At 41.7% G+C, this 27118-nt stretch overlaps 1 protein-coding gene across 1 annotated transcript in view; it reads right to left on the reverse strand.

The window, feature by feature from the left end:
• Nucleotides 1-21256, reverse strand: part of si:dkey-191m6.4 (rho GTPase-activating protein 22) — a 33428-nt gene extending 12172 nt beyond the window's left edge. The window contains exons 1-3 of the mRNA XM_056365714.1: nucleotides 21131-21256; nucleotides 13545-13744; nucleotides 9303-9390 (exon numbers count right to left, since the gene is read on the reverse strand). Coding sequence (XP_056221689.1) covers nucleotides 9303-9390; nucleotides 13545-13744; nucleotides 21131-21173 — 331 coding nt within the window. The 5' untranslated portion in view covers nucleotides 21174-21256. The remainder of the gene's footprint in view (nucleotides 1-9302; nucleotides 9391-13544; nucleotides 13745-21130) is intronic.
• Nucleotides 21257-27118: the final 5862 nt, after the last annotated feature.

Here is a 27118-nt window from a genome sequence, read left to right on the forward strand (position 1 = left end):
AAGACATTTGTTACCTTTGTTTCGTTAGCAGCAAGCCTACATGTTGGAGCTATTTACTAACCATCAACAGCTAGCTAAACGTTAGCCCTGTCGACTACATGACGCACTGTCAAAGTCCCGTCCTCAAAAGCGACACTGTTCGTATCCGTCCAACTCTGAACAAAACCAGGTGATTCCTGAACGTAGCTTTACCCATGGCTAACATTAGCAAGTTGGCTAACAACACGCAACATGTACAGAGGGACCAGGAGGCTAATTTCTCATTACCTCAATCGCCTGTGCCAAGCTAACACGTCATGGACCATCAACCCTCCCTAAAAACAGAATACCATAATATCAGATCAGACATCGACCCACCCCTCCCTCTCAAAACACATCAAAGTAACAGGGTGTTACCAGAATAAGTCGCCGTACTTACTAAATTTCAAATCATAATGAACAGGTCTATTCAAGCACTACTGACCTAGCAAACAGCCGTGCAGTTATTCTACACTATTGAGTGTGTTGGTGTGTCTTGTCCCTCAGGCTTCGTCCTGTATTAATAATGTGACTGATGATTGGGCTCTGTGAATTGGTTGGGGATTAACTTTATACGACCTCTGCGCAGCTTGTTATTGGTATATATGAGAGAATGAGACTGAGACAGATATAGAGATACAGGGAAAGTTAATGAACAAGACAGAGAGACATATCAACAGGGAGAGAGAGAGAGACAACTGAGGTGCAGCCAGTAGCACTGATGATACTCAATATGCAGTCACGTATAACTTCATGTTCAGTCTCATGTTTTCATGACGCATGATCTGCAAATGCACACCATCTTATCTTATATATCAGTTTACAGGAATCACTTATGTTGAGTAGGTAGTATGACGAGCTGTTGGTATAGCATTGACCAGATTGGATTAGCTTTGCAGGACAGTGGTGGTAATATGATTTTTGTATTAAAAGCTGTGGATGGAACAATAAAAAAGGAGGGGAGGCAAAAGTATGAAATCATAAAAAATACCTGATAAACTTGAAAAATACACATTAACCAGACCAGTGATGCTTGTGGATATCCTCCTAGTGAAAACAGCCACGGACCCAATACTTCCTGACCTTGCTGTCACTAAGATCTAACCTCACGTTTTTCATCCAGCATGCACTGCTGTGGACAAAACAAGCTCCCACCACAATATTTCTACTGTTAGTGTGACACACAGCACAGTAGACACTGAACCACAGTTATATTGTACCAGTAGCTGTGTGTATAAGTGACCTGTCAATCATGCAAATAACTGCCAAGTAAAGTAGCTGTTGACTGTTTAAAAAGGATATTGTGAACAGATGACATTAATTTGATATAAGACTCAAGCAAAAAGGGGAAGGAGAAATAGAAGAGTAAACCAGAACATAATAAAGTTGCTAGATAGGGATCAACCAAATATTTGCACATTCAAACATTTTGCAGAAGTAGATAGGTTTCTGGTAAAACTCATTTTGCAGCAAAACTTTGCACAAAAATTCACTCTGCAGTCTGTTTCTATCTGCACTAATCCACATAACATCTGAAAATACATCTTTTAAGAGTACATTTTATTCAAATGTGTAATAATCTCAATATATGATGTATTTTGCATATAAGCAACAGGAGTCGGTACCTTAATACTATGCAAAAAAAAAAAAAAGAAGCCATAAATAAGAGTTTGTTCTAAGCTGTAGATCCCATCAGTCTCAAAGCTACTCAGGCGCTCCACTTCAGTCTCTGCTACTCTTGTAAAAAATCTCCAGCATCTGTTTCCCGTTACCTTGGAGATGTTGTTTCTTCAGTCTGTCCGGCTTGCAGCAGACCGGCCCCATGTCTGAGTGAGCGGTGCAGGCTGGAGCTGGGACTGGCTCTGGCCTAAAGCTGCAGCATGAAGAAGCGGCTTCTCCGCCGGCACAAAGCCCGTTTGGAAGCAGATCAGTACGCAGGTAGCACTGACGGCCAGAACCTGCCAGTGAGGCATGCTCGATGCCAGCGGAAACAAAACCCGTCAAACGAGTCCCACTTCTTGCTCCTCACTCGTTTATTCTGTCCATTCATTCACTCTTCTCTTCCTGTCTCTTTCTCATTCAACAGTGTGGGCAGCAGGTCCGTTCCCTCAGCTCCCCTGGGGAGAAGCAAATCCCTGAGGAGGAGTGTAACAAGGCTTTCTCTCTCTCTGTCTGTCCCTCTCTCTCTCTCTCTCTCTCTCTCCCTGAGTGTGTGTGTGTGTGTGTGCAGCAACTTGGAGATGGGCTGTCCTCCAATCTTTGCCAAACAAACTTGTACACACACACACACACACACACACACACACACACACACACACACAATGCCAATCAATCTCTGTGAGATACAGGCAGTACAGACTTCGGATTCTTCCTTCAGTCAGATAGGATCTAGGCTCATATAGACCTGCGTGAGCGCAATAATCTGTGACTTTCTGTATTTAAAAATCTAATTTTCTGCTTTCTATCACAGATTGCTGCAGTATAACCTAAAAGGGATTCAACCTGTAACCAGTTCATGAAGACAGTGGGTTGAGTATCTTATTTTTATTTTATCTTATGATGATAACAGCACGTCAAACACTGCCAAAGACCGTACTCTCCGATCGTCATAGCTTTATCTAAATTGATAAACAAGCACAGTCATAACTTTTCTAAATATTTACCAATCACAAGCAGAAGCTGTCTGAGGTTGGTTTTTTTGTAAATGGTTGCAACAAGCAGTGACGTTGGGAATAAACTCAAGAAAAACTAGGTTGTTATAAAAAAAAGCAGCAAAAACCACAACAGCTGAACATACAGTACAAAGAAACACGTGCCACCTAAGAGGTTCATAGGCCTTTGGTTTAGTTTAACTTCTTCGCTTGCAAATTTAGTGTATACAATGTGCTGTGCAGTCAGTATGTGACATTCATTACATGACATTCTTGAAAGTGTTTGTATTTACAGAACTGTATGTTTATTATCCCACTAACTCATATTTAGAATGTGGTTAAAGCATTACTGTCAGTGTTTGTGTATACACTGTAAAAAAAGATCTTAACATGTCAGTCAAGTCAAGTAATAGTCTGACAGGTTGGGAAAAAAATTACTACATTGCTGTACGGTCATTTGAAGCTTGAGCTTAGTTTAGCACAAAGACTGGAAACAACAGCTAGCCTGGCTCTGTCCAAACTAAGTTAGCAAAAAAAACATCTCAATTTTACTCATTATCATGTTACATCTTGTCTGTTTAATCTGTAGCTTCACAAAAGCAAAATGTGAGCTGCTACTAACTGTTTCCCATCTCTTTCCAGTCTTTATGCTAGGCTAAGCTAACCCTAACCCTGCTGGGTCTAGCTTTGTATTTAGCTTACAGAGATGAGAGTGGTGTCTGTCTTCTCATCAAATGCTCAGCAAGAAAGCCATTAAGTGTATTTCCTCTACATTTTTTAATATGTTGTATAATTTGTGCACAAACCAAAATGTAATATGCTACTAGCTGTTATCAGTCTTTATGCTAGGCTAAGCTACTTGCTTTCTGGCACTAGCTTTCTATTTAGCTTAGAGACATGGGTAGTATCCGTCTTTCTATCTAAATTTTACTTTTGAATACGTTATTTGTTTTTATTATTTGTATACAAACCGAAATGTAAGCTGCTGTTAGATGTTTCCTTCCATTTCCAGTCTTTAAGCTAGGCTATACTAATCTGGCTCTAGTTTCAAATTTAGCATACAGACATGAGGGTGGTGTCAATCTTCTCATCGAGCGAATAAGTGTATTTCCCAAAATGTCAAACTATTCCTTAACAGAAGAACAAAAACTTATTCCTTTGGTACATCTCAGATTCATGATATCCAGCCACAGGATCTCATTGTGAAATTTTCCTTTACACCCTCTTTTGTGTACCCTGCAATGTTGTTAGGATTAACATAATGGCCAACACGTACAGTTGAGTTAATGTTACAAAGGTCAAAGGCTAAAGTTAACGATGTGTTTTTGTGTTCCAGGTCAGAAAACAGGACTCTGAACTCTGATGTGGGTTTGTTGCTGTACCTTGGGAAAATTGTATTTCTGGGACGTGCATGGACGAGTGTGTGGCCTAGCCCACAATAATGAATTAGCAGAAGCTGTCACGTTTGCACAGGCACAAGTGTGTTTTGTGGGTGTGTGTGTGCTGTTTTCCAGATGGCTTAATTGCTTCACACTACCACAACAGAGGGCTTATAGCCTTGAGTCAGCCATTAAATACAAAGAATATTTTAAAATAACCAATTATTTGCCCATTTCCTTAATTCCTCCAGGCTTTAGGACAAGCTCAATTCAGACTCAGCCACATGACTGTGGAATCAGCTTTGTTTGGGTGCCCTGCTCCCTCTGTCTGCAGTACATACTGATAAAAAACCATGGTGGGAGTCCAATTTTTAATTGCTTGCACACTGAACTACTGCTGTTGTTTCACTCAAAAGCCAAGAGGAAATTACAAGTACTGGCAAGTTGAGTTTTGTGTTCCTTCTGCTTCCACTAAGCAATGTTCAAGAAAGATTTCTGCAGGATAAAGGTACCGCACACAAGGAGATTTTAATGTGGCTTTGACCTTGAGATCGTGTGCCCACAAGACGTTTACCGAATGATGATTTAATTTTTTCCAACTTCACTTTATGAGAAAATATTCCCAGTCTGCTTTAATAGTTTTTTTTTTTAGTTTTTTTTTACCCATAGACATGGATAAATAAGACATTTGACAAACACACTATATATCGAGTGGGTGTGTGAGAGTGTGTGTGAGGGGTTCATCAACTTGTAGCTGCTATCTGTCTTGTATCTACCTTCTCCAACAGGGCTCAATACAACATATCTGCACAATAAACATGACCAATGGATTTACCCTGTGGCTGAATTCTCACACACACACACACACACACACACACAGTCTCAGAAAAGCAAAGTCCATCAGTCAATGACGTGACCCAGATGAACGGTCAAGGTCCCCGGGCTCCTTTGAAGGACAAAGCTACTATTACAGTGGACAATGGAGAGTTGAAAGTGAGAGAGAGCCAGCAGCTGATTTATCAGCCCTGATAAAAAAAAAAAAAAAAAACCCTTCATTTCTGGGCTGGCTTGACCTCAAATTGAGGGTTTATCCGCCTGGGAGTCCTCATAGATGTTTTCAGATGTGTGGTTTTATACCATTTATGTGGCAGCAAAAGCAAAGCTACTACTGCTCATAACCCTCTGTTGCAGGCCTGTACAATGGTGCACTTATAAACCTTTCCAGGAGAGGAAATGTTTAACTTACCCTAATGAAAATGAACAAGTTCTTTAAGTAGTCAAGGTATTAGTGGGAAATTAAAATGTTATCACCATCCAAAAACCCAAAAATATTAAATTTACTATGATGTGTGTAATGTAATTTGAGAACCTGTAACTAATCCTGACGAAGATGAGCGAACCAAAATCCCATTGCTTAATTCTTGTATTTGCATACAAATAACATCCCTAGTTGATTAAACCATGAAGAGTTAAGGACTCGAGTACTTGTGTAGTCCATGATGTCTGAAGTGTCCTCGAGTGTAAGTTTTTTCACTGGCCAACAGTAAAGACTACAGTGACGCGTCTCCTCTGAGAAGTTCATAGTTGACGGAAAAGCATCGGTGCTCATTGTGCCAATAGCTGATCAGTGTTTTGCCAGAGCAAGATCTTGAGTCACTGCATCAGGTGATTTTTTTACCAATAAGCCTCTCTGTTTGAAGCTGCATTGTTCCTGACTGGACACCATAATGACTGTTTGTAAAGAAGCACTATCCTCCTTGAAGCGTTACTGTGAAGTCTGAAATCTCCAAGTCTATTCATTTCATACAACAGGAGCGAATAAAGCCCTCATCGCTCTTAAGCCGATTATAGACCACAGAAAGAGGAGAGCAACTCATGTGTTTCTCCCCCAGGAGCCGACAAATCTAATATGCTGTAAACATCAGATGAAGTCGGCATCGAGTTGTTACAAGAAGAAGAATGTAACTTGGGTTGTTCTGAAATACAATCAGACTCCTGCTTTTGATCTGAACTAAGGGACATCTGCACTGAAAAGAACAGCTAATCTGTTAAAATTGTATGTGATATAACATTTAAACCCTAAAGTCTTAATCTAATCAATGCAATTTTATTAAATGTCTTAGAAACTGTATTTGTCTGAAGCCCATCTCTCCTCCTGTCAAGTCTCCAATTTACCTTTCTCTTTATGTCTTCCCCACCTGGCAACTCTAACTGTCTGTATTTTTTATCTGCCTTTCGCTTTTGCTCCCAGGGTTCAGGGCCTGCCCGCAAGAAGCTATAAATTAGAAGCTCATTGGGGTTCGCACCCCTCTGCTATGTTGACGGGCCATAAACAAAACACACAGAGACTTACAAGCCTAGCAGCCATTCTAAACACAAAGAGAGACCTCCAAGCAAACACTCACGGAATGAGTGATATAGAGAACCAGAGGGGTGGACTACAGTAACGCTTAGTACAGTCCATACTATCACTGTACTGTACAGTTCTTACTAGATATTATATTCCACAGACGGTTAAATGCACACTGACAAATATGCATTTAAAGACATCCAAAAGTGAGTGTTGTATTGATTGAGTAAAACCATGAAAGGTCACATGAGGTCAATCTAATCGCTCGACTGCTCAGCCACAGGCGAAGCTTCTGTGTAGGTCGAACATGTGGAGCATGACGGCTCACAAACAGTCCAGAGATGTACAGTCACAGTAAGCTCGCACTGATGGAGATGCCATTTTGTTTTTCCTTTTACTTTATGTTGCTTGCTGCAGGAATTGACGTTCACACTCCAGGAGCTAGAAATGCAACACTGGTACCAGACATGTCACCAGATCTACAGCATTTAATCCTTGGTTAATAGTGCTCCCTGCTGTCTGAAAAGTGAATAGCAACTAGAGAATGGAGGTGATTGTACTGCAGTTTTTCCTTTTTTGTTCAACACTGAGGAAGTGCAAACAAAAACTTTTTTTTTTTTTTAATTTCTGCTTAATAAACATTGTCTATGTTTGACTTTAAACTCCACGTTACATTGAGATGCATGTTGAAAACATTGGATTCATTATCATTTTTACTCACTTTATGACGTACGAAGTTGTTTTCATATAAAACTTTGCGTACACATGACTCCACTCTATAAATCTCTAACACTGTTGAACTGGCTCCACGTGCCCGAGCCTCATTTCCACTGCCACACTTATCAATAAATGGGGACAACGCCCACAATCACCTGTTTGAATATGAATACTTTTCATGGCCGCGGGAAGTAGGAGAGCTGCACACAGAAGGAACACGCAAACTCCACTCAGCAACCAATCCAACCAGCGAAGGCAACGATCGTTAGCCAATCAGAGGCGGCGTAGGGCGGGGCTTGTGAACTCCAGTTAGGTTTCGTAAATTTACATCCGGCTGCTGTAGCATTGACAGCTAACCGAAGGATTAAGTCACAATGGAGGAAAAAAATAGACCAGCTAAAGAGAGCACAGGTGAAGTCCAGCCTTCCCAGGAGAGCAGCTCCACCTGCACTACATCGTTTCCGTTTGGTTGTAGTTTTTCCTCGAAGACGGAGACCCACCGAAGTATCAGCGCTAGCACCGCCACCGTTGAGGAGCCTGCTAACAGGTGTCAAGCTAAGACTGATTTTGCGGCATTTGAGGAGCTTTTACAGCCACATAACTTTAATTTTCCGGCCAGATGTTTTGGGAAAGAAACTTCCAGCCACCATCTTGGTTTGCTACCTGTAAGTGTCTTCATCACGTGGCGGAGTGTGGTCAGGTTGTGTGTTTTGGTTGCGTGAAGAGGCAGCAAAGGGGAAAACGGTTGATTTGGTGCCACTTCACCTTCCCGAGGAGCTGGACCCAGGCCGGCCTGATCTCCAGCTCAAGATGCGAGGCGGTTCAACGGAGAGTCTCCTGTCACAGTTCAAGATGAAACAACATGTCTACCTAATCTCCATCCACAAACAAGAGCTCTGTTTACAGAAGCTGAACAACTCAGTTATTTCTGGGCCTGTTCATCTCTGTGGGCTCATCCAGGGGGACCTTCTCCACCTTGTATCACGTGAAAACATGGCTCCAGCAACACCATGACCCAGAAGAGACTGACTGACCTCTCCCTGATCCATGTCCACACTGACATTTTGAACTCATTGGATACCCATGCCCTTATGAGAGACTTCATTTTCACAACACCTTTTGGATTATTATAACTACTGGAGCACCTGACCTGCAGCTCAAGGTAAGATATTTGGTTTATTATAAACTGCCGCCGAGCAGTTTAATATTCAGTTGTCAATTACTTTTAACATCACACTGATATACCTTTGTTGTAAACAATGTGCATATTTGGATATGTTCTTGTGTGCCATGAGCAATGGGCTTTTGGACATGTGTATTGCAATGTCATGGCATTATTGTGAGCCATTATTGTGCCATATTTACATTACTGAGTCTGACTTTTATAGACCTGACTTCTGCTGCTGCTGTTACTGCTGCTGCTTTTTTAGTCTGTGCTGCACTAGTATCGTTGTAGGCCTATGTTGTATTTGTTTGGGTAAAAGGCTCCACTACAGCACACCCAACTTAAAACATCTTCCCGCCCTGCTTTCTCCTGCGTTGTGCCACAATGGCGAGGTTCAACAACAACAACAACAACAACAGTAGAGTAGCAGTCATCATGCTTGACCATTGCTGTGGCTACTTCCAGTACATTGCCCATATCAGTAATTCATCAGATTTGTGTGTTTATTACATCTCAGTCGTCATCATCATCAAACATCAAACATCAAACATCAGAATGATAAGCCATGATTTTGTTTGTAGTGCATCATCCTTTAAAAAAAAAAAACTAAACAAAACACAAGCCTATATTTTCTGTGCAGGAGCTTATTGCTGATCTGATCCACACCCTCAACTGGGTGTTCATTATTGTAACCAGCGGGAAAAAGGTCCTCTAACCTTAAGGAAGAACTTATTTTAACCCAAACCATGATCTTTTCCGAAACCTAACCAAGTAGTTTTTGTGCTTAAACATAACCAACTGTTTCACAACCTTAACAACATGTTTATTATGCTTATGAAGGTCCCTTTATACCTGCCACTTGTATCTTGTATGCATCTTTAGGTTGTATTATTGTTACCATGACAACAAAGATTGGGAACAAGTGAGATCTGTATTTAGTAAGATTGCAAGGTATTGAGAAGAGAATCTGGGAGGAAGATATGGTGGAGGATGGAGGAAGAGGAGGAGCTAGTGGATCTTACCCGGTACAATCTCAAATAGATGTCTTCCTGGTTCATCTGGGTTCGCTGTGAGTTCATTCACCTGGCATCCCTGCAGAGTAATGCAGCCCTGAAAAAGAGGTAGAGGTGTTTAAATACTGAAATTGGACAAATGTAATTTTGTTCTTCCTTCTGCTCTGTCTTCATTTCCTTCGACATTTTTGACCTTCCTTCCTTCCCTCTTTCCTTCCTTCCTTCCTATCGCTCCACTCTTAACTCCTCTAAAACCGAACAGGACTGAACAGGGACCCGCACAGATTATTAGAATACATTATCCAGATCAATACCTATTTAGCCCTGAGAACTGAGGCCAAGTGAGCTGTGAAGGGATGCCAGCGTCTGTAGGTCGGCCCTGTTAATCTGCGCACTGGCATCCTCCATTAAATAGGGAGAGGAGTCTGCCAAAACCGCCTCAGCTGTAGGGCCGGGCTGTCGCCAGCATTAGTCGCCATGGCAACAAATGGAAGGGGCGGGTGCTGGGGATGGATGGAGCACAGGGGCAGGGCAGGAACCGGGGGGGGGGGGGGCTCCCAAGGGTGCTGTGTGCTTGGAATCACAGGAGTAGCTGGCCGGGGATGAATGGATAAGAAAAAGCAACACGTAACCCGAGAACAGAAATCACACGGTCAAGCTGTGGGAGATGAAAATGTAGGATAGTTTGTCTTATTCTGTATTTTAGCACGGAGACATAATGACTCTGATGTAAAGCTCACGTTTTCTTACAATCGTTATAAAACTATGAGACTTCAACCAGCTGGTTTCACATGGTTTGCTCATAAATGTCAGTTATTTTGGGAGGACAGAATCGTCCCCTGCCAATATTTGAGTGAACTCATTCGCACTATGTTTGGAGGGAAGTCATTAGATCATTCCAATGTGCCCTCCAAGAAGCTACATCTCCAAGACAACCGATTCAGGCATGTTAGCATTTGGTTGACTGAAACACACAGCGGTACCTAGCGTCACCAGAGAAATGTCAACTGATGTTATTTAACCATGTTTGCTAGCGTTAACTAGGAAGTCAAGGTCAGGTTGCGAGCAGCAAACATAAAATGGTGCATATATGAAAGTATTAGTTTATTTTCTGTTGAGAAATCCCATGAAAATGTCACCATGAATTAATTATTTTGTAGTAAGCGCATGGTAAAAAAGCACTATATGTGTCGCAAAAAGCCATGAACAATGCATCTGGCTGCTGGAGTTGCTTTGGTCTTTTCCATGAAACAACTGAAACTGGAATTCATTAGTTAGCATGAAACTACCTCAAACTAAATCAACAGATAAATCAAAGGGAGAGAAATTACCTTCCACACTGCGAGCATCCACTTATCACTTTTTATAAATTACTACGCCATGCTTTTTTTTATGTGTGTCATGAAGATTAATTTTGTATTCGGAGAACTAACGATCCCCTCCTCCTCCACCATCACCACCGCCCATGTGTTTGTCTTGGAGCTACGGAAATCTAACATCTGACAAATGAAGTCCATTTGTTCTGTTGTGGATTTATCCCTGTGTGATGAAAGGGGAAAAAGAAAACCTGTATGGATCCTGCATCAGTTTTGCCTTTCCTTCCACCAATTATCACATCCTTTCATCTTGGTACAGAGGGAGGAGGGAATGGGGGGGTGTCTTGTTCTATCGCAATGATTTGCCCCCCCCCCCCCCCCCTTCAAGCCCCACCACCACTCCCAGCCTCGAATTTCCAATCGATTAGAAGATGAGAGGGAGAAAAAAGGCCAGAATGACACTTTCTCACACATCCTGCTCTCAGAGGGGGTGTGTGGGTGTGTGTGTGTGTGTGTGTGTGTGTGTGTGTGTGTGTGTGTGTGTGTACATTAGCGTGCGTTCCTCTGAGTGTATGTGTATAGTGCATTCAGCCCTGTGTTTTACTTGAATCCATTGGGAGTTGCAAATCAATGCAGGCTGAATGAGTATTGACAGCCTCTGATTAAAGACAGTCTGTCGAAGCCTTCAGTCATTTGTTCTCCACAGAATGGAGACTGCGAGGAGGACATGTCATTCTGTGTGTATGTAGTATGTGTGTGTCTGTGTGTGTGTGTCCGCAGGCATGCAATGACGGGGACTAAAAGACAGTGATGGCAGACGGATGCTGCCTGCATTAAATGATTGGCCGTCACACAGAGTGAAAACTGAGGAAATCAATACAAGTGTCATGATTTCAACAAGGAATGTAAAGAGATGATTATTATGCTCTCTCTGTGTGTGTGTGTGTGTGTGTGTGTGTGTCATGGTTGCCCCTGCTGTCTTTTGTTGGATTACATCATTGCTTCTTATCACAACGATACAAGCCTGTCATCTACATTGACTGCCCATCCCAATATTATTTGTTTTGTTTGTGTGTGTGTGTGTGTGTGTGTGTGTGTGTGTGTGTGAGGTCAGTCCCGGCCAGCTACCGCACTGCTTTTGAACACTTCAGTAACAATTGTGATCGGAAAATATGAGTCAGCACCTGGCCACAAACGATGTGCTCGTCTCATCAGAGAAGCAATGGGATTGATTAGAGATTTACACTGTAAATATTTTTACGATGGTGTACTAATGGAGGGGGAAACCAAGCGTCACATCCTTCTATTTGTACTGATGCACTGAAATGTCCTGAGAGTGTGGTGAGTCATCATTACCGCTGACAGGAATGAATGAAGGGCCTGTTTTAGTCTGCAGATGGAGGATATTAAATCTGGGCTCCAGCAGTGACTGACATGTCGGTGTGCTGCTGCTGCTCCAGCTGTCAACATCATATTTACATTTCAAAGGTCACAAGTGGGACTTTTCTAAACTTGGCAATATTTCTTTGTGACTTCGGGCAATGCTGAGTAGTTAGGTAAAATTGCATAATTGTATTATTGTAACTCGATTATTGTTAAATCGTGCCGCCTGTGGCCATGGCTCAGGTAGCTCCCTTAACCGCCTGAAACCTGCTGACTCTTCAAATACACAGCAAGTCTTTGCCACCTCAGCAAAAGTAACACTCAAACATAACACTGATTAGCATTTAAGAAATACACTTTTTACATATTATGTATTAGATGCATTTACAATACTGTGCAAAGGTTTAAGATTCTTATCCATCACTCAGTACCATCAGGGAGGCATCAAGCATCGCTCTTACATTAATTCTGCACCGGGACAATGAGCCCAAACACACACAGTCATAAAGAACTATTTTAAGAGATGAGAAGAAGGAGTCCTTCAGCAGATGGTCTGGCCCCCACAGAGCCCTGGTCTCAACATCATTGCGTGAACAGACAGTGAGGCAGCCTAAATCCACAGAAGAACTGTGGCAAATTTTCAGAGAATTATTCAAGATACCTGCCGAGTATCTTGAATAACTGTGTGCAAGTGTACCGAGGAGAACTGGTGCAGTTGCTGAATTAGAGGTTAAAGCATCGTCTAAGTTATTAAAGTTCATCCTGAGGGGGAAATGAATAAATTTAAATCAAAACCACAAATGTCTGGGGCTAGAATAGTGACATATTTTGGAATTGAAAATAAAATTTGACATTGAAAACCAAAGCTTGAACCCTTTTCAGTGCCAAAAATATCACTGTTATAGCCTCATTTAAATACATCAATCTCATGGTGGTGCCAGGAGAAAAATCAGGGGATCACTCAAGTCAGTAGGTGTTATCCTCTGGGGACCATGAATGTCTGGACCAAATTCAGACCATCCATTCAATAGCTGTCAAGCTATTTGTTGAGATATTGGACCAGAGTGGTGGATTGCCCAACAGACAGAGCCATGCCACATACTGCATATGGCAATGAATGGAGGGCAACAGATAATTCATGTTTTCTGCTACTGAGCTTTAAATCTCCGTATTAACTTTTGTGACTCGTCTTCCAACTAGAAAAAAGATATTTGGATGGAAGAAATTAAAAAAAAAAAAAAAAAAAACAGGGCTCAGGATCTTGCCTGAGGACACACACTTGGGATCAAAACCAATGACTATGATTAATGGACGGCCTGCTCTGCCACCTGAGCTACAGCCACCCCGAAACGTTTTCACACTCTAATCTGACCCTATTGATGTCTCATCCAAAATAAAATAGATATCAGCTGAGAGCAGCTGCAGATTTTACACCTGGTTCTAACAGACACATTGATAAAATAATAATCCACATTTCCTTTCCCAGTTCTTTTTTTTTTTTTTTCTCACTGTCCTGTCGGTGTGCTTTGCTGTGTGCAAACATGGCCGTTACCTGTGGTTTGGTTTCTTCCTCGTCTTTGTAGAAGAAGAGCTGATCCGAGCGCAGCACAAACCATCGCAGCTGCCAGTTCTTCATGATGCTGCGCTGCTTCTTCAGCCAGCCAGCCTTCAGGGCCCCCTCCTGGAGGCTGGGGGAGGCCGGCCGGCATGAGCCCCGCGACACCTCGCCCATCACCATGCTCTTGGACCGGGCTGCGAACACACATACAAACACACATATACAGTATTTTTTTTTATTCTGCGTACATACAAGCAGTCAGAAAGCAAAAGGGTCGTGTAGGTCAAAGAGGATTGAATGGGTTGTTCTGCCTGATTTACTATATATCTTCCATTTGTCTGGCTCGTGTCTTTTCATTTTCTCTCTAATAGAAGGTCGTGTTAACCCTCATTCTGTATGCTGTATGCGCACACATGCTCTTGCCAGCATCCTCAGTCATGAACACGCACAACCTCCTGTCCCCCGGGCTGCTACGCCCCTTTAGATGAAGGGGGAGAGGGACTACAGGCACGAATAATAACAGAAAGCAGATAACGTAGAGACTGTGAAAGAGGGGGTGCAATGCACACACACATACAGACACACACACGTACACATTTACGCACCCTCATACAGAACACATAGCCTCAGGTGACAGGGATCCCCCGTCGCATTCGGAGGTCCTTGGAAGAGACTTATTGTGTGTTGCCAACAGAATAAGGGAGGCTTTTGAGCAGAGATAATAGGACCACATGGGACTGACTGATCGGCTGATTGACTGACTGGCTGGCTGGCTGGCTGGCTGACTGGCTGACTGGCCGGTGGACTGAATTACTCTCAACAAACGTGTGTAACCTGAACTCAGTCGAGGACAGGTTTAAAAGGGAAGGGATGGCTGTGTGACAGGTTTGAGCCTCTCACTCCGTCCTTGCATGACATCAGCTTTGGGGGAAAAAATCGATTACAATGACACGTATAATTTTTGACATTTCTTACAACAGCTGACACTTAAGCATGATTTCTTCAAAACTACATGACCATCAAGCATGTGTCTTTTTTTTTTTTCCTTTCATTCTTTTTTAAGAAGATATATTTAGTGACACACTCACAGAACATGGCTGAAGGTTTTAAGCTCTCGCCATAGGGCTCTATTCTGGTCAGGCAAACAAGGCAATGCCATTTGATGATCATGTATAATTTATAGAAATCAATTGTGCAGACATCCTCCCTGCTGGTGTGCATTTTGTGCCACACGCGCGCGCACACACACTAACACGTGCACGCACACACACACATATGATCAATGTTCAGATGGCGCATGGGAGAGGAAGGGGGTGGATGAATGGGAAGGGGGAAGAAAATCAATGTTTATACCATTCTATTGTCTCATCTCTCTCTCTCTCTCTCTCCGGCATACATTGAGCTTAAAGGACACGGCTCATTTTTATTTCATGTCGCAACCTGTCAGTCTGCAAAGCCTGTTGCTCTTCAGAAATGTGTTAAATGAAGAAAAGGTGGAGAATTCTTTGGCCAGCATAATTTTTCTATGGTTGTGAACCATTTATTTTATTGTGAGTTGGTTTTTGATATATGAATATTATTTTTTATTAATGAAAGGAATATCAGGATAAACATATCAATACCCAAAGTAAAAAGTGCCACCTCAGAAAGTAAATGAAAATAAGATAAAATTGGTTGTTGTTAACAATGTTAACTTTTTTTTTTTCTTTTGCTCTGTTTTGGTCTTTGGTTTTGCCTGCCAGCTGTTTGGTGCTGGGCAGGTAGCTTACAGTGGATTTATCAGAGCTTTTTGCTGAAAACAACTGCCTGCTACAGTGGTGAGAGCTGTGGGTGAAGCTGTGAGTTGTAAAACCAAAACAAAGAGCTTAAAGATGCTAAAATGCTCTGTAGAGTTGAGGGGAACTGCAAAGTGATAATTCCCGGTCACCATGAGCAACATCTGTCACACAATCATCTCATCCATTGCTGATGTAGAGATATTTATTAGTGCAACTAATAAGTCTCAATCTAAATCTCTATAAATCCAGTAGTTCCTTAAATCTTTACTGAGGAATGTAAAGAATAATATTTGTCAGAGTTTATAATGTGTTTGGTTGTAGACTTTCTCAATTTCAGTGTGTAGTTTTCAGTGTGATTTCATTATCGTTTTGCTTTTTTCCATTTCACGTTCATGTTTAAATTTCTTCTTTATGTGTCTTGCTAGTGGTTAAGCATTATTCAAGTTCCCTGGTTTTCCCTGGTCCACGCTGTCATAGTACGTTGTTCCTTTAAGGACATGGTGTGTGTGTGTGTGTGTGTGTGTGTGTGTTGTGTGTGTGTGTGTGTGTGTGTTTAGACAGTCAAAAAACAGTGGGAGTAGTGTCCATGACGTCCTCTGTTGTTTTGAATTGGAAATTCTTGATGTCTGATGTTTGGTTTAGGGCTACCGCTCTGAGCTGAGTGAGATGACGCCAAACATGGAAAAAAAATATTAAAACATTTGATGGAACAAGCCAGACATTCTTCCTTTGTGTTTTGTTCCCCTCTCCTGCTCTCTGTCTCTATTTACCTCTGTCTCCACTACCTTGGTTTTTCTCATTTATCCATCTTGTGCTAATTCCAGTCTTTTCCAGCTCTGTATTTTCACTCCTCGGCCTCGTCTCCCTCCGTTTCTCTTACTTTGACTCGCTCTAATTCTTCTCCCCCTCCTGACGTTCAGCACTGCTGGTCCCATTGAATCAAAGCTCTGTCATTACCGAGAGCACTCAGGGCACATGCACACATGCAAAAACACACACCACACACGCACACACAAAAGAAGATCATTGTTCTCACCACTGGCAGCTAATTAAAGCAGATTTTGTCTCATAAATTAGTTCTTGGATTAGAGGCGCATTTTCATTGGCTATTTTTAAAAATATAATAATTTCTATTGTTTTTGAGGACATGGGTAATTTAGGTATTGCAATAGAGCTATTTTTTTTTGCATTTCTGCTTTATGTTTATAGCAACAGTTGAGATAGACGGGGAAGAGAGAGAGAGGGAATGACTTGCAGCAAAGGGCCTGGGCTAAACTCGAACCCAGACCTCTGTGGTACGGACTCGTCCCTAGTGCATGCTTACGCACTCTACCATTGTCAATAGTCTGTCAGCTGTTAGTGATGTATGAGGCTACAATTTTCTTCTGTTTGATTTTCCTCAAGAAATCCAAACCTAAATACTACATCTTTAAATTCACCATTTAATAAAACCAGACTGAATCGTAAGAGTCCAGCAGACCAACTTGTAAATGTGTAATGTAAGAATACTAATTGCAAAATAAACAAGTTATTTTTTTCCCCTGACTTTGGGGAAAAAAAAGAATATGTGAAAAGTGTTATTATATCCCTTTGAATTCATTTGATTAAGGTGACAAACTATAGAAACGAGCATAAAGCATTGGTATTACACCAAATAAGGAAATATTTGATGATTTATGTTTTACATTGGCTATGAATAAACAAATATATAGTGCTTTTACAAGAAGTGCATTCATATAAAAAGAAATGTACAATATTTTATTGTTTACTTATTTTTGAAGCTGCATCTCCTTTTGTAGATCTCCTATGAATAAGCTGTTATAATACTAGAGATGGATAGTCCTGTGTAAAAACTACAAACACCAATCGTACATATTAAAATCCATGGTATTTAAACATGTTATACAGCTGGAGTCTCTGAGACCCTGGATAGAAGTAATGTGTCCTTTATCTGTAGCTGACTTCTGAAACAATTCATCATTTTAAAATGATATTTACTGAGGTGGCAAAACAGTGAATTGTCACGACCTCTCAGCTTCTCGGGGTCTTGCTCTTTCTGTCACATTGCTGCTAAACGTGTCGGTCACCTTCCCTGTCCTCCTTCACCCCTCTGTTTTTCCTCACCCCATCATGTCCCTCGCGTCTTTCCATCCGTCCTGGCCGCAGCGTTGGCATAAAAGAGCACCGCTGTTCAACACATCAGCTGCCTGGATCACAGACTGAGTGGAACGTACACTGGCCGATGATTCACGCCTGAGTCACAACAACTGATTTTTGAGTGTGTGTGAATGTGTGTGCCAGGCACAGACGACCCGCCGCGCCAATTTGGACCTTCTGCTCAGAGTGATTCAGACCTTCCTTGGCTTGGGTGGAGCTGCTCTGTGGTCACTTCTACAACTATCAACCGCAACGCTGAAAAGAGGCTTTTTTACTGTAAATGTGCACTTTATGCACAATCACTGCAATTCAATGCTGTAGGGAGCGTAATTGTGGCTCATTCATTTAGAGTAGCTAGCAGTTACGGAAGGGCTGAGTCCAATGATAGGGCTCAACATCATGCCCGGCTGTGTGCGCAGATGTGCAGCCTGCCCACATTTGTTTATCATGACACACCCCAGTGATAATCTATGTAAACTGGCCCATGTGTCATGTTAGCATCATAGCTGAATAATTCTGAGCATGGAGCCGAAAATCCAGGAATACCAGATGGACTGGCTGCTCATTCAGTCATGAGCTCACACATGATATCATGAACGAGTGTGTGTGTGTCGGTGGGGAGGGGCATGCGCCAAGCAGACCGTATATTGTAAGAGCACTTCATAAAACTTTTAACTTCAGCTATCATTTACAGCAAAAGTTTTTTAAAAATGACTTAAATTGAACCAGCAGAGAAATACGCAGAGGTCCTGACAGCCCCAGTCACACCAGATTTAAAACGGCAAAAATTTAAAATGTTGTTATTGTGATCAGTGGATTAGCTCATGAGGGTGAAGTAAATCTGTGTGGATTTTTCACATCGAGTTCAGCTCTGGTGAACTTCAACACAGGAAAGCTATCATAGCTTATTACCTGTGTTGCACCATTCAGTATTACTGAATCTAAACAGAGAGACGTTGTTTTCAGACAGTTGTGAGATGGGAGTCAGTCATTTCACCCAAATAATATTTGAAGAAGGTGATGTCCAAGCTCGGTCTGTCACAGGAATTGACAAATCAAATGAGAAATGCTGAAAACAGGAAGGGACAGTCTTGTAAAAAAGGGCACAGAAGAGAGCTCTGCCCATAAAAAGCTGGATTCACCAACGTCACGTCCAAGTATGAGAGTAATGTTACAATGTGAACAAATGGTTGTCAAATCAAAACACAACTGGTATGGCACATGAAGGGAACACTTGATGCTCTATCCGCACACACACACACACACGCGCCTAAGCACACACACTCTAGGCTACTATGATGTCACTTAAAGTAGTTCGGAGCCATATATTTATCATCAGCAGGAAATGGATTTATGGCTCTTATGCACATCACAGAGAAGCCCATCCATTAGCATGGCAAGGCGGGTACTCCACAATAGCTAGACAGTGCTACACTGATGGCTATATCACATACACACACACACACACACACACACACACACACACACACACACACACACACACACAAGCATGTTGGAGGAATTCAATTTCATTAATTTGGTTGTTGTATAATGATTTATGGCTCGTGGAAAATAGCAGAGAGTTACAGGTGCATCAGGGCGTAACTTCCAGTTAGCCTATCACTGTTGATTAATGTGTTAACCATTATATACGTGTGTGTGTGTGTGTGTGTGTATCTCTGTGTGTGTGTGTGTACGTGTGTGTCTGTGGCAGCCTTCCTTGACAGGCTGTGGGGGGGTGTGGCCAATAACATACGGCCTGTATGTGAAAGCTGCAGTGGAGTGGAACTGATCCAGCAGCAGCGGGTGTGTGCATATCTGTGCATTTCTGTGCATGTTATCATCTCCACATGCACATTATCCGAGTGTGTCAGTGTGTGCATTTTTTTATTTATTTATTTTTATCCATGCTGCGTGCTCTTGCTCACAGTATCTTAGTGGAGGTGCGTGTGTTTCATTCATATGCCTCAAAAAGGCAGAATGTCAGGGTGTTGCTACATTGCAGGACTTTGATCATAAAACCATGGTAACGCAGATCAAAAAGACACAGCAAGAGAATGAAGCAGCTGACATGTGGGCAATTAAAGCTGCTACTAGATTTCTGATGCCAGCCAAAAGAAAAATTCAGCCAGAGCCCTATTATAGTTTTAATATGTCGATGTTCGTAGTGGTCACTGAAGCACAGCAGTCAGATTTTTCTTTTATGAAGCTATGAAACTGACTGATGTGACAGAAGACAAGCTAACCTTCCAAATTCATGCAAATCAGTTTATACACAGCATATGTAAGCTAGTTAGCTTGTCAACTGTCCTTCTAGCATCATGATTGTCACAGCCATGACAGATCAATAAAAATTGTCAATGAAACTTATATGATTAATTTATACTTTGATTGTACTCTTTGACATTCCAGTTTGTTCGTCACAAGCAGTCCCCCCGCAGTGCATGCTGGTTAGTGTTGTGTCCCTTTTATGACCCGCTCTGACCCTAAACGAGTACGTACTACACCACTACATCTGTCACATACCCGTTTATTCATGGGCTTCATGCAACAAATGTGATGCTGTCAGCGGTGAAGCACCAATAATTCAGAAGGTATGCGGAGAATGCTTCTCATGCAGAATCACAGAGTCGCTTTACTCTCTTTAATTTCCACTTTCTTAACAGAAATGCGGGATGAGTGGTTTTCCCGCGTCCTTGATTTTTCAAAACGACAGCTGCATTTTGCTTTTATGTATTTGGGCCTCTTGTAGATCCACATGAGACCTTCTTTCTCACTTAATGAGCTCAAAAATGGAGCTTAATGCTGCTAATGCTAAGCCATCATGTTTCTTAAAATTATTTTATGCAGCCTAATTGCGATCAATTAAGTGCAATGCACAAAATGCACACAGTGAGTCAGTCTTACTCATTAAGTCAGTTGAATCTGCTTTTCCTTCTTAATATATGCAAATGCAGCTGTAATCCACTTTGCTACCAATTTCAATCTGCTCCAGTGGAGGATTTACACATCACTCTCCCATTCTTGGGAACTATTCATTTCATTTTAATCAGATCCAGCTACAGTATATAATTGCAGTCATGGAGATTAGTGTCAAGGAAGGAGGGAAGGACGCACACACTTGCACACATGGACATATTAATATATCCATTCACACATATACACACACACACACACACACACACGCAGCAGCAGCTGACGGCAGCCTGTTAGTGCTGAGCGTTGCAGTGATGAAACTAGAGATGCTGCTCGCTCCTGTTAATAGAATTCACGCTGGCAGCATCGGCCAGCTGTAGTAGCATGCTAATGTGCGCGTGAGGTTCCTTGCGTGGGCAGATCATTCAGAAATGCATGCAGGAAAACAGAAGGAGTGGAGGAAAAGTGTTTCTGTAGACATATTCCTGTGTAAAATCAGAATTATAGTGGAAAAAAGCACTTTTTAAAAAAATACTATGTGTTTTTAAAAGTGCAGGTCAGTGTTCTGCAAGATTCACAGCATCACTAACACATTCTTTAATCTGATACACTCACATCTCAGTCCCTTTCAGATGTGACATTATGTGTCAGAGTTAAGGATGAATAGGCAGCTAATGCAGCTGCCAGGTACTGGAGATATGAAGGTAGAGGGAGCAAACCATGTCCTACCTCTCCTGGTCTGTCTGATCTTTGGGCTCAGCATTGCTGTCATCGCTCGTCCGCACACTCTCCTGTCGGCATGTTCATGTACATCCAAGCACCCCACCCCTGTCTCTCCCTCTGCCTCTCTCTGAGTCTCTGCCTCTCTCCTCTTCCTCCTCTCTCTCTCTCTCTCTCTCTCTCTCTCTCTCTCTCTCTCTCTCTCTCTCTCTCTCTCTGACCTTCTGCAGTGCGGCCGGCAGCTAGGGGGTTGGGTGAACAGGGGAAGGGAGGAGAATGGAAAAAGAAGGGGGTGGTGAAGGAAAAAGGAGGAGGAACTCCCCCCTTTTTTTCTCTCTCTCTCTCTCTCTCTCTCTCTCTCTCTCTCTGTGCACACACGCTCAGTGGCCTCCACCCCTCCCTGTTACATTATTCATAGTGGTACATGCGCCTGGTGTAGATGGGAGGAGGAGGTTTTTTGGGAAAGGTCTCCCACCAGCAGCACGCACATCTGACCAACTAACAGATGCTTGATTTTAAGTGTCCTTATTGTTTTTTACAATGACTGCTTTTAAAGATTTCCATGTGTGTGAGGGGGGAGGGGGTGTTCATCTGGCAGGTGTCTCCTCCTTCTGCACCTAATTAAGCTGTCGAGGTCCTCAGCTTGCCTCCACCTCCTTCCCTTAATCACTCATTTCCCCCACCCTTCTTCTGCCTTCTCTCACATTTTCTTCACACCTCTCTCTATCTCTATCTCTATCTTGCTATATCATATCAATATTTGATCTCCTTTTCTCCTCAACATCTCTCACATCAATTCCCCTTCTCATTTCACTTTGAACACTTCCCTTAACCATTTTTGTCTTAATCCCCTTTGGCTTTCTAAGAATAATGCTGCATTCAATTCAAAGTCAGACGTGGGAATTTCCCAACTCGTACAGTAGGTTAGAATTACATCCTCCAGGCATTCCAGTGGTACAACTCAGAAAAAACCAGGAGAGGAAAAACATACAATTCCCCCAGTAACAAACATGTCCTGTTGCCTTGATCTACAGCGGCCTGTAACTGACACAACAAAGTGTGTAGTGGCTCTGGTAGCAAGACAAATCTATAGCTAAGAGGAAAAATGTCACGATGCATTTTTCAATACAATAAAGGTAAAGATATTTTAATTTAGTTTTCAGTAAAGTTTTAGTCAAAATTTTTCCATACATTTAAATTCTCATACCTTTTTTTTTTTTATATGAGTGAATCCAGTTGTCATTCCCAGAGCCATTTACTCTTTGTTGTTCTAGCATTACTGCAGCTCTGTGCTCTACACATACTCATATAGCATGGCCAGATAACATTAACTCAGTGGATAATCTAATAGTGAACTTTTACTGTAGAGGTAGATTTAAATGGTTGACATCCTACATTAAAACCTACACTCACTCCTGTCAACCTCCACAGCCATTAACAATGTTAACGTTAGCATTAACTTCCCTTTTTTTTTTTTTTTTTTTTTAATAAATGAAGGCTACTAGAGTGTGTGTGTTTTCATATTTTGTCCCAGCTGCTTGGTTGCTGCCTGTTTTCAGTTTGACTGAACCGCTAACGTTAGCTAACGTTAACATTAGCGGCAGAGACAAAAAGACTACTGAAATGTGTGATGCTATTATAACCTTTTGGTCTGTACGATGGCTGAAGAGCTTGTCAAGCGACAATCACCACCACAGAAACCACGTTCGGCAGCAGAGAAAACTTACAAATAGCACCTCTAATGTTTTCGTTGTGGTTGAGGTTAGTTTTGGTTTATGAAGTTAACACTGAATGTCACCAAATGCGTCCTGGAATAATTATAATGTTTTGTTTCAAAACTTTAACACATTATTCTGCCTTCAAGGAGCTTCTTTGCATCCCCCCCCCATCTGAATTTCTTACTCTCAGGCCTCTCTGGAAGGCAGCATCAGACCTGTCGTGGCTGTAGCAGCTGTGCTGTGTTTCCCTCCTCCTCCAGTGTGCAGAGGATAATAGCCTTAAGTCCTGCACTGCAATTGAATCAGAGCTGGCCTCACGTCAGCCACAGCTGCTCTTATTACAGAGCAAAGAGGGAAAGAGACGCAAAGGGGGTGGAGGAGTGTGTGTGTGTGTGTGTGTGTGTGTGTGTGTGTGTGTGTGTGCGCGCGCCCTCACACATCATACAAGCACATATACACACAGAAGGCAACAAGCAGCTAAAATGAAGCAGCAAATGAACAGATAGATTTAATGCGAGCACACGGAGCCGTTCAAGGTGGAGCCAAAATGAGTCCGACAGAAACAGAGATTGGGGTCAAATGAGCTGAAAGAGTGAAATAGGAGGGCCACGCTGACAAGAAACCAAGCTAAAGCAGAGCGAGGGGCGGGCGGGCGGGGGGGACGGACGACACACACATACACAAACACACCAAGAAGCCAAAATGAGACAGCAATAAAAAAGCATTCAGTGCCAGTGTTTGGTTTAAGCCTGAGGTTGGGTGAAAGCGATGTGGCCACACCGTGCCTGGGTGTGGCTCTGGGAGTCGTTCCACTCTGAATTTATCGCCCAAATTATCATCATTTTGTTCCGTTATCACAGAGCTGGATGTTGAACTAAAGCAAAGGAGACAGGAAGGTGAGAAAAGGAGGGAACACGGGCTCAGAGGACGGACTTTTGAAGCCACACACCAAGACGAGGGGCAGAGTTGCAAACCACCAGAGCAGTACTCAACCATAGCTTTCCTGTTTTTGTTTAGCCATAAACATTGGGTTGCTCTCTGTATACACTTCACTGACACCATAACTCTTGTATATATAAGCTTCCACGTCTATTTCAGAGCTTGCTCGATTGTCAGGCTGTTCTCTCCAGCTTGATGTGAAGGAGAGAGCTCGTATCAGAATAAGTCCCCCGTTAGGGTGGAGCACTGTGACTGAGGTTTGTAATTTTCGTGTTTGTGAAATCTGCTTTTGGTATTCTAGTCCTAGCTAAGTTGTTGAATTCTTATGTCTGCCAGAATGGCTTTTGTCAGAAGCCCCAGAAGATGGTAATATTTTTTTTAAATCTTGTATAAAGATTTTAACTTGTGTGCACCAACTTTTTACCTTCTTTTGTTATTATCTTTCCTAGTGTGCACAAGTTGAAATCTTGTTTGTATGTTATTGTCTAGTTTACACAAGTTACCATTTTGTGTGCGTAAGTTATTATCTAGTTTACACAGGGTGTAATCTTGTCTCCGCACGTTAGCTCGCGCAAGATATTGATCTTGTTCGCAAGTTTTTATCTAAGTCACACAAACACCTTTCTTCACACAAGCTAATACCAATCTTGTTTGCTTGAGTTGTTATCTTGTGCACACAAGACAATAACTTAATTGCTTACACAAGATAAAAACTTGATTGGATCCTGACAGATGTGATATATTGTAAGGTGGAATGCCTTTTCTTCAACAAAGACCACAGTTATCTGGACTTTGGCAGCAGAATTAGCCGTGAAGAGTAAAACCTGGTGACTTCAGGTAGGAAGATGTGGATTAACTTTTAGAAACTGGACAGTATAACAGAACACAGGTGTGTATCTGAGTAACCATCAACGACAGGCGAAAAACAAGATAAATAGGAACCATGCAAATTTAATTTCAAAGGTGGTTGATATTTACATGTATCTGGATGTCCAAATCAAGAGTTTTCTAATAGACTCCAAAGGCCCTGAAGAGTTCAACATTTACCATTTATTGTATATCATCTATTACTCATCACACATCACATCAATAAATTAGTTTTACTTAATTATAAGTTTTCCACTGTCTTTTTTTTTTTTCTTCGAGCAAGTCACACAAAATACTGAAATCTCTCTACGTATTGTGTCTTGCATTATGACTAATGAACAGCTTAGTGTAAGTGATGCATGCAGTCTCTATGGAATGTGGGAGACGGATAAATGGCATTGACTCAAATATAACCCAGAAACATTAATTTTGGATCAGCTATAACAAAAAACGTTTGTGTGAGAGAGTGTGAGTGTGAGAAAACAGTAGATCTTGAATTAGAAATCAGTAACAAGAGCGGCTGTGCCTAAAACCTTCGCTGTGTTTCTTGCTTTTGTGAGTAGAGCGTTAGTTGTGGTGCTGTATCATCACTTCAGATGAGTAACTTTATAATCATGCAACCATCATGATGATCTAATGCTCACAAGGTGTTGAAATCCACATCTTTCCCATGTCTTCCATCCATCCCTTATGACATGATTGTCGTATTATACTTGTGATTTTCCTGGTGTGAAAAGCAAAACCACCTGCTGTGATAATGCTCTAGATTGTACTTGCTGTGTTGCACCATCCTGTTCCAAACTGCTCCATTAAAGAGTGATGATTTACAAACAGGAAGGAGTCAATGGTGCACATATGACTATTGTGCGGTTAGCAGCCGAGCTAACCGCGCTTGTTGTCGGTGAAAAAGCCAGCTAGCTTGGCGTGTGCTCCTGTCTGCAGCAGTCCTCCAGCTAGTCCTGCGAGTATCGCCCTGTCATGAAGCTTCATGCACCACCTGTTTTACAAGGTCACACACATGAACCGCGGTTCCGCCACTTACAGTGTGACCACGGTTTAAGATTCCTGACACACATTCTGCTGTCATCACACAGTCGCTGTTTGGCCTGCAGAATAACAAAACCCTGTATGTATAAACTGAACTCATGTGGCATCCATGTTGAAAATGAAATCAATCCTGTTTCTCTGTCGTTACTTATTGTGTTTCTCGCTCCTCCGTCACCTCTGTTGAGGTCAAGTAATGTCGCAGAGGATGAACCACACTCAGAATGCTAACAAGTCCTCAAGATCCACAGTGTTTAAAAAAACCCTTTGAAATATTGATAGCGAGGATGATTAAAGTTTCATATTGGCAGGGATGGGCTACACTAAAACGGACCCGTGGGTGGCTGCTGAAGGTGTGACTGTTGATTTAGCATTATTTATTGATCGCCAGCAACTGACTGTGACGGGACGCTTCAGTCAGTGACAGGGGTTGTACTGACATTAGCTCTGCCTCTCTACATACATGTATTATAATCAGATTTGATTTCCATAGTACATTTTATATAAATAACTTAAGGGTATGACTTCCTACATTTATACCAACATATGGTGGAGATTTTCCATTAATGTGATGGACTTACATTTGTTACATACTTGGTATCATGTTGTATCTATAAACATTTTCTAGATGAATGTTCCATAAAACAGACTTTATTTTGATATCAACATGACAATAGATAAAGATATATAGAAAGGGTTAGAGGGTTTTGTTAATATAAGAGATAAGATAGTCCTTTATTAGTCCCGCAGTGGGGAAGTTGGTGCTAAAGCAGCAAAGTGGACAGTAAAAAGAAATGCAAGATGAAAATTCAAAAGAAAGTTCAGAAATAGTTAGAAAATTAATAAATTAACAATAATATAGTATGGCAGTATAGTATGTAAATATAGATATTAGAAATATGTTAAAATAGTGTCAAAATGGAGTGTGTTAATTATAGCACATGGTGAGTTTGTAAGTTTTTGGTGTGTGTTATTCAACACAAACCTATTATATTTTTGAATATACATACATTTCAAAAGAAATGCATGAGGAAATCTTTATTTACACTCGGTGCTGGGAAACTTACAGCAGGAAGCAGAATGTTAATTACACATTATAAAGTGTCTGCATGCCGTGATGTGATGAACCTTAAAAAAGCTGAATGAAAGATTTTATGCTACAAATTGTGTTTTAGTTTAAAAATATCAGATCATGCAGCTGCTCGTATGTCAAGGTTCTGACAAGTTATATTCTGTTAAATATTTAATTCAGGTAAACTGTTCCACTTGCAGTAACCAAATAACAATGTGTGAGCAGCAGAAGCCTGAAAGTAGAAATGTTTAATTACATTGCAGTGTTAATGGTACTTCAGCTAATAAGCTAAAACACATTTTTGCTCATTAAAACCTCGTCTCTCTAATAAGTAACAGTCCAGTGACTGAAGCTCTT

Source organism: Seriola aureovittata, chromosome 21 (genome assembly GCF_021018895.1).
Source record: "Seriola aureovittata isolate HTS-2021-v1 ecotype China chromosome 21, ASM2101889v1, whole genome shotgun sequence".
NCBI classification, from domain to species: domain Eukaryota; kingdom Metazoa; phylum Chordata; class Actinopteri; order Carangiformes; family Carangidae; genus Seriola; species Seriola aureovittata.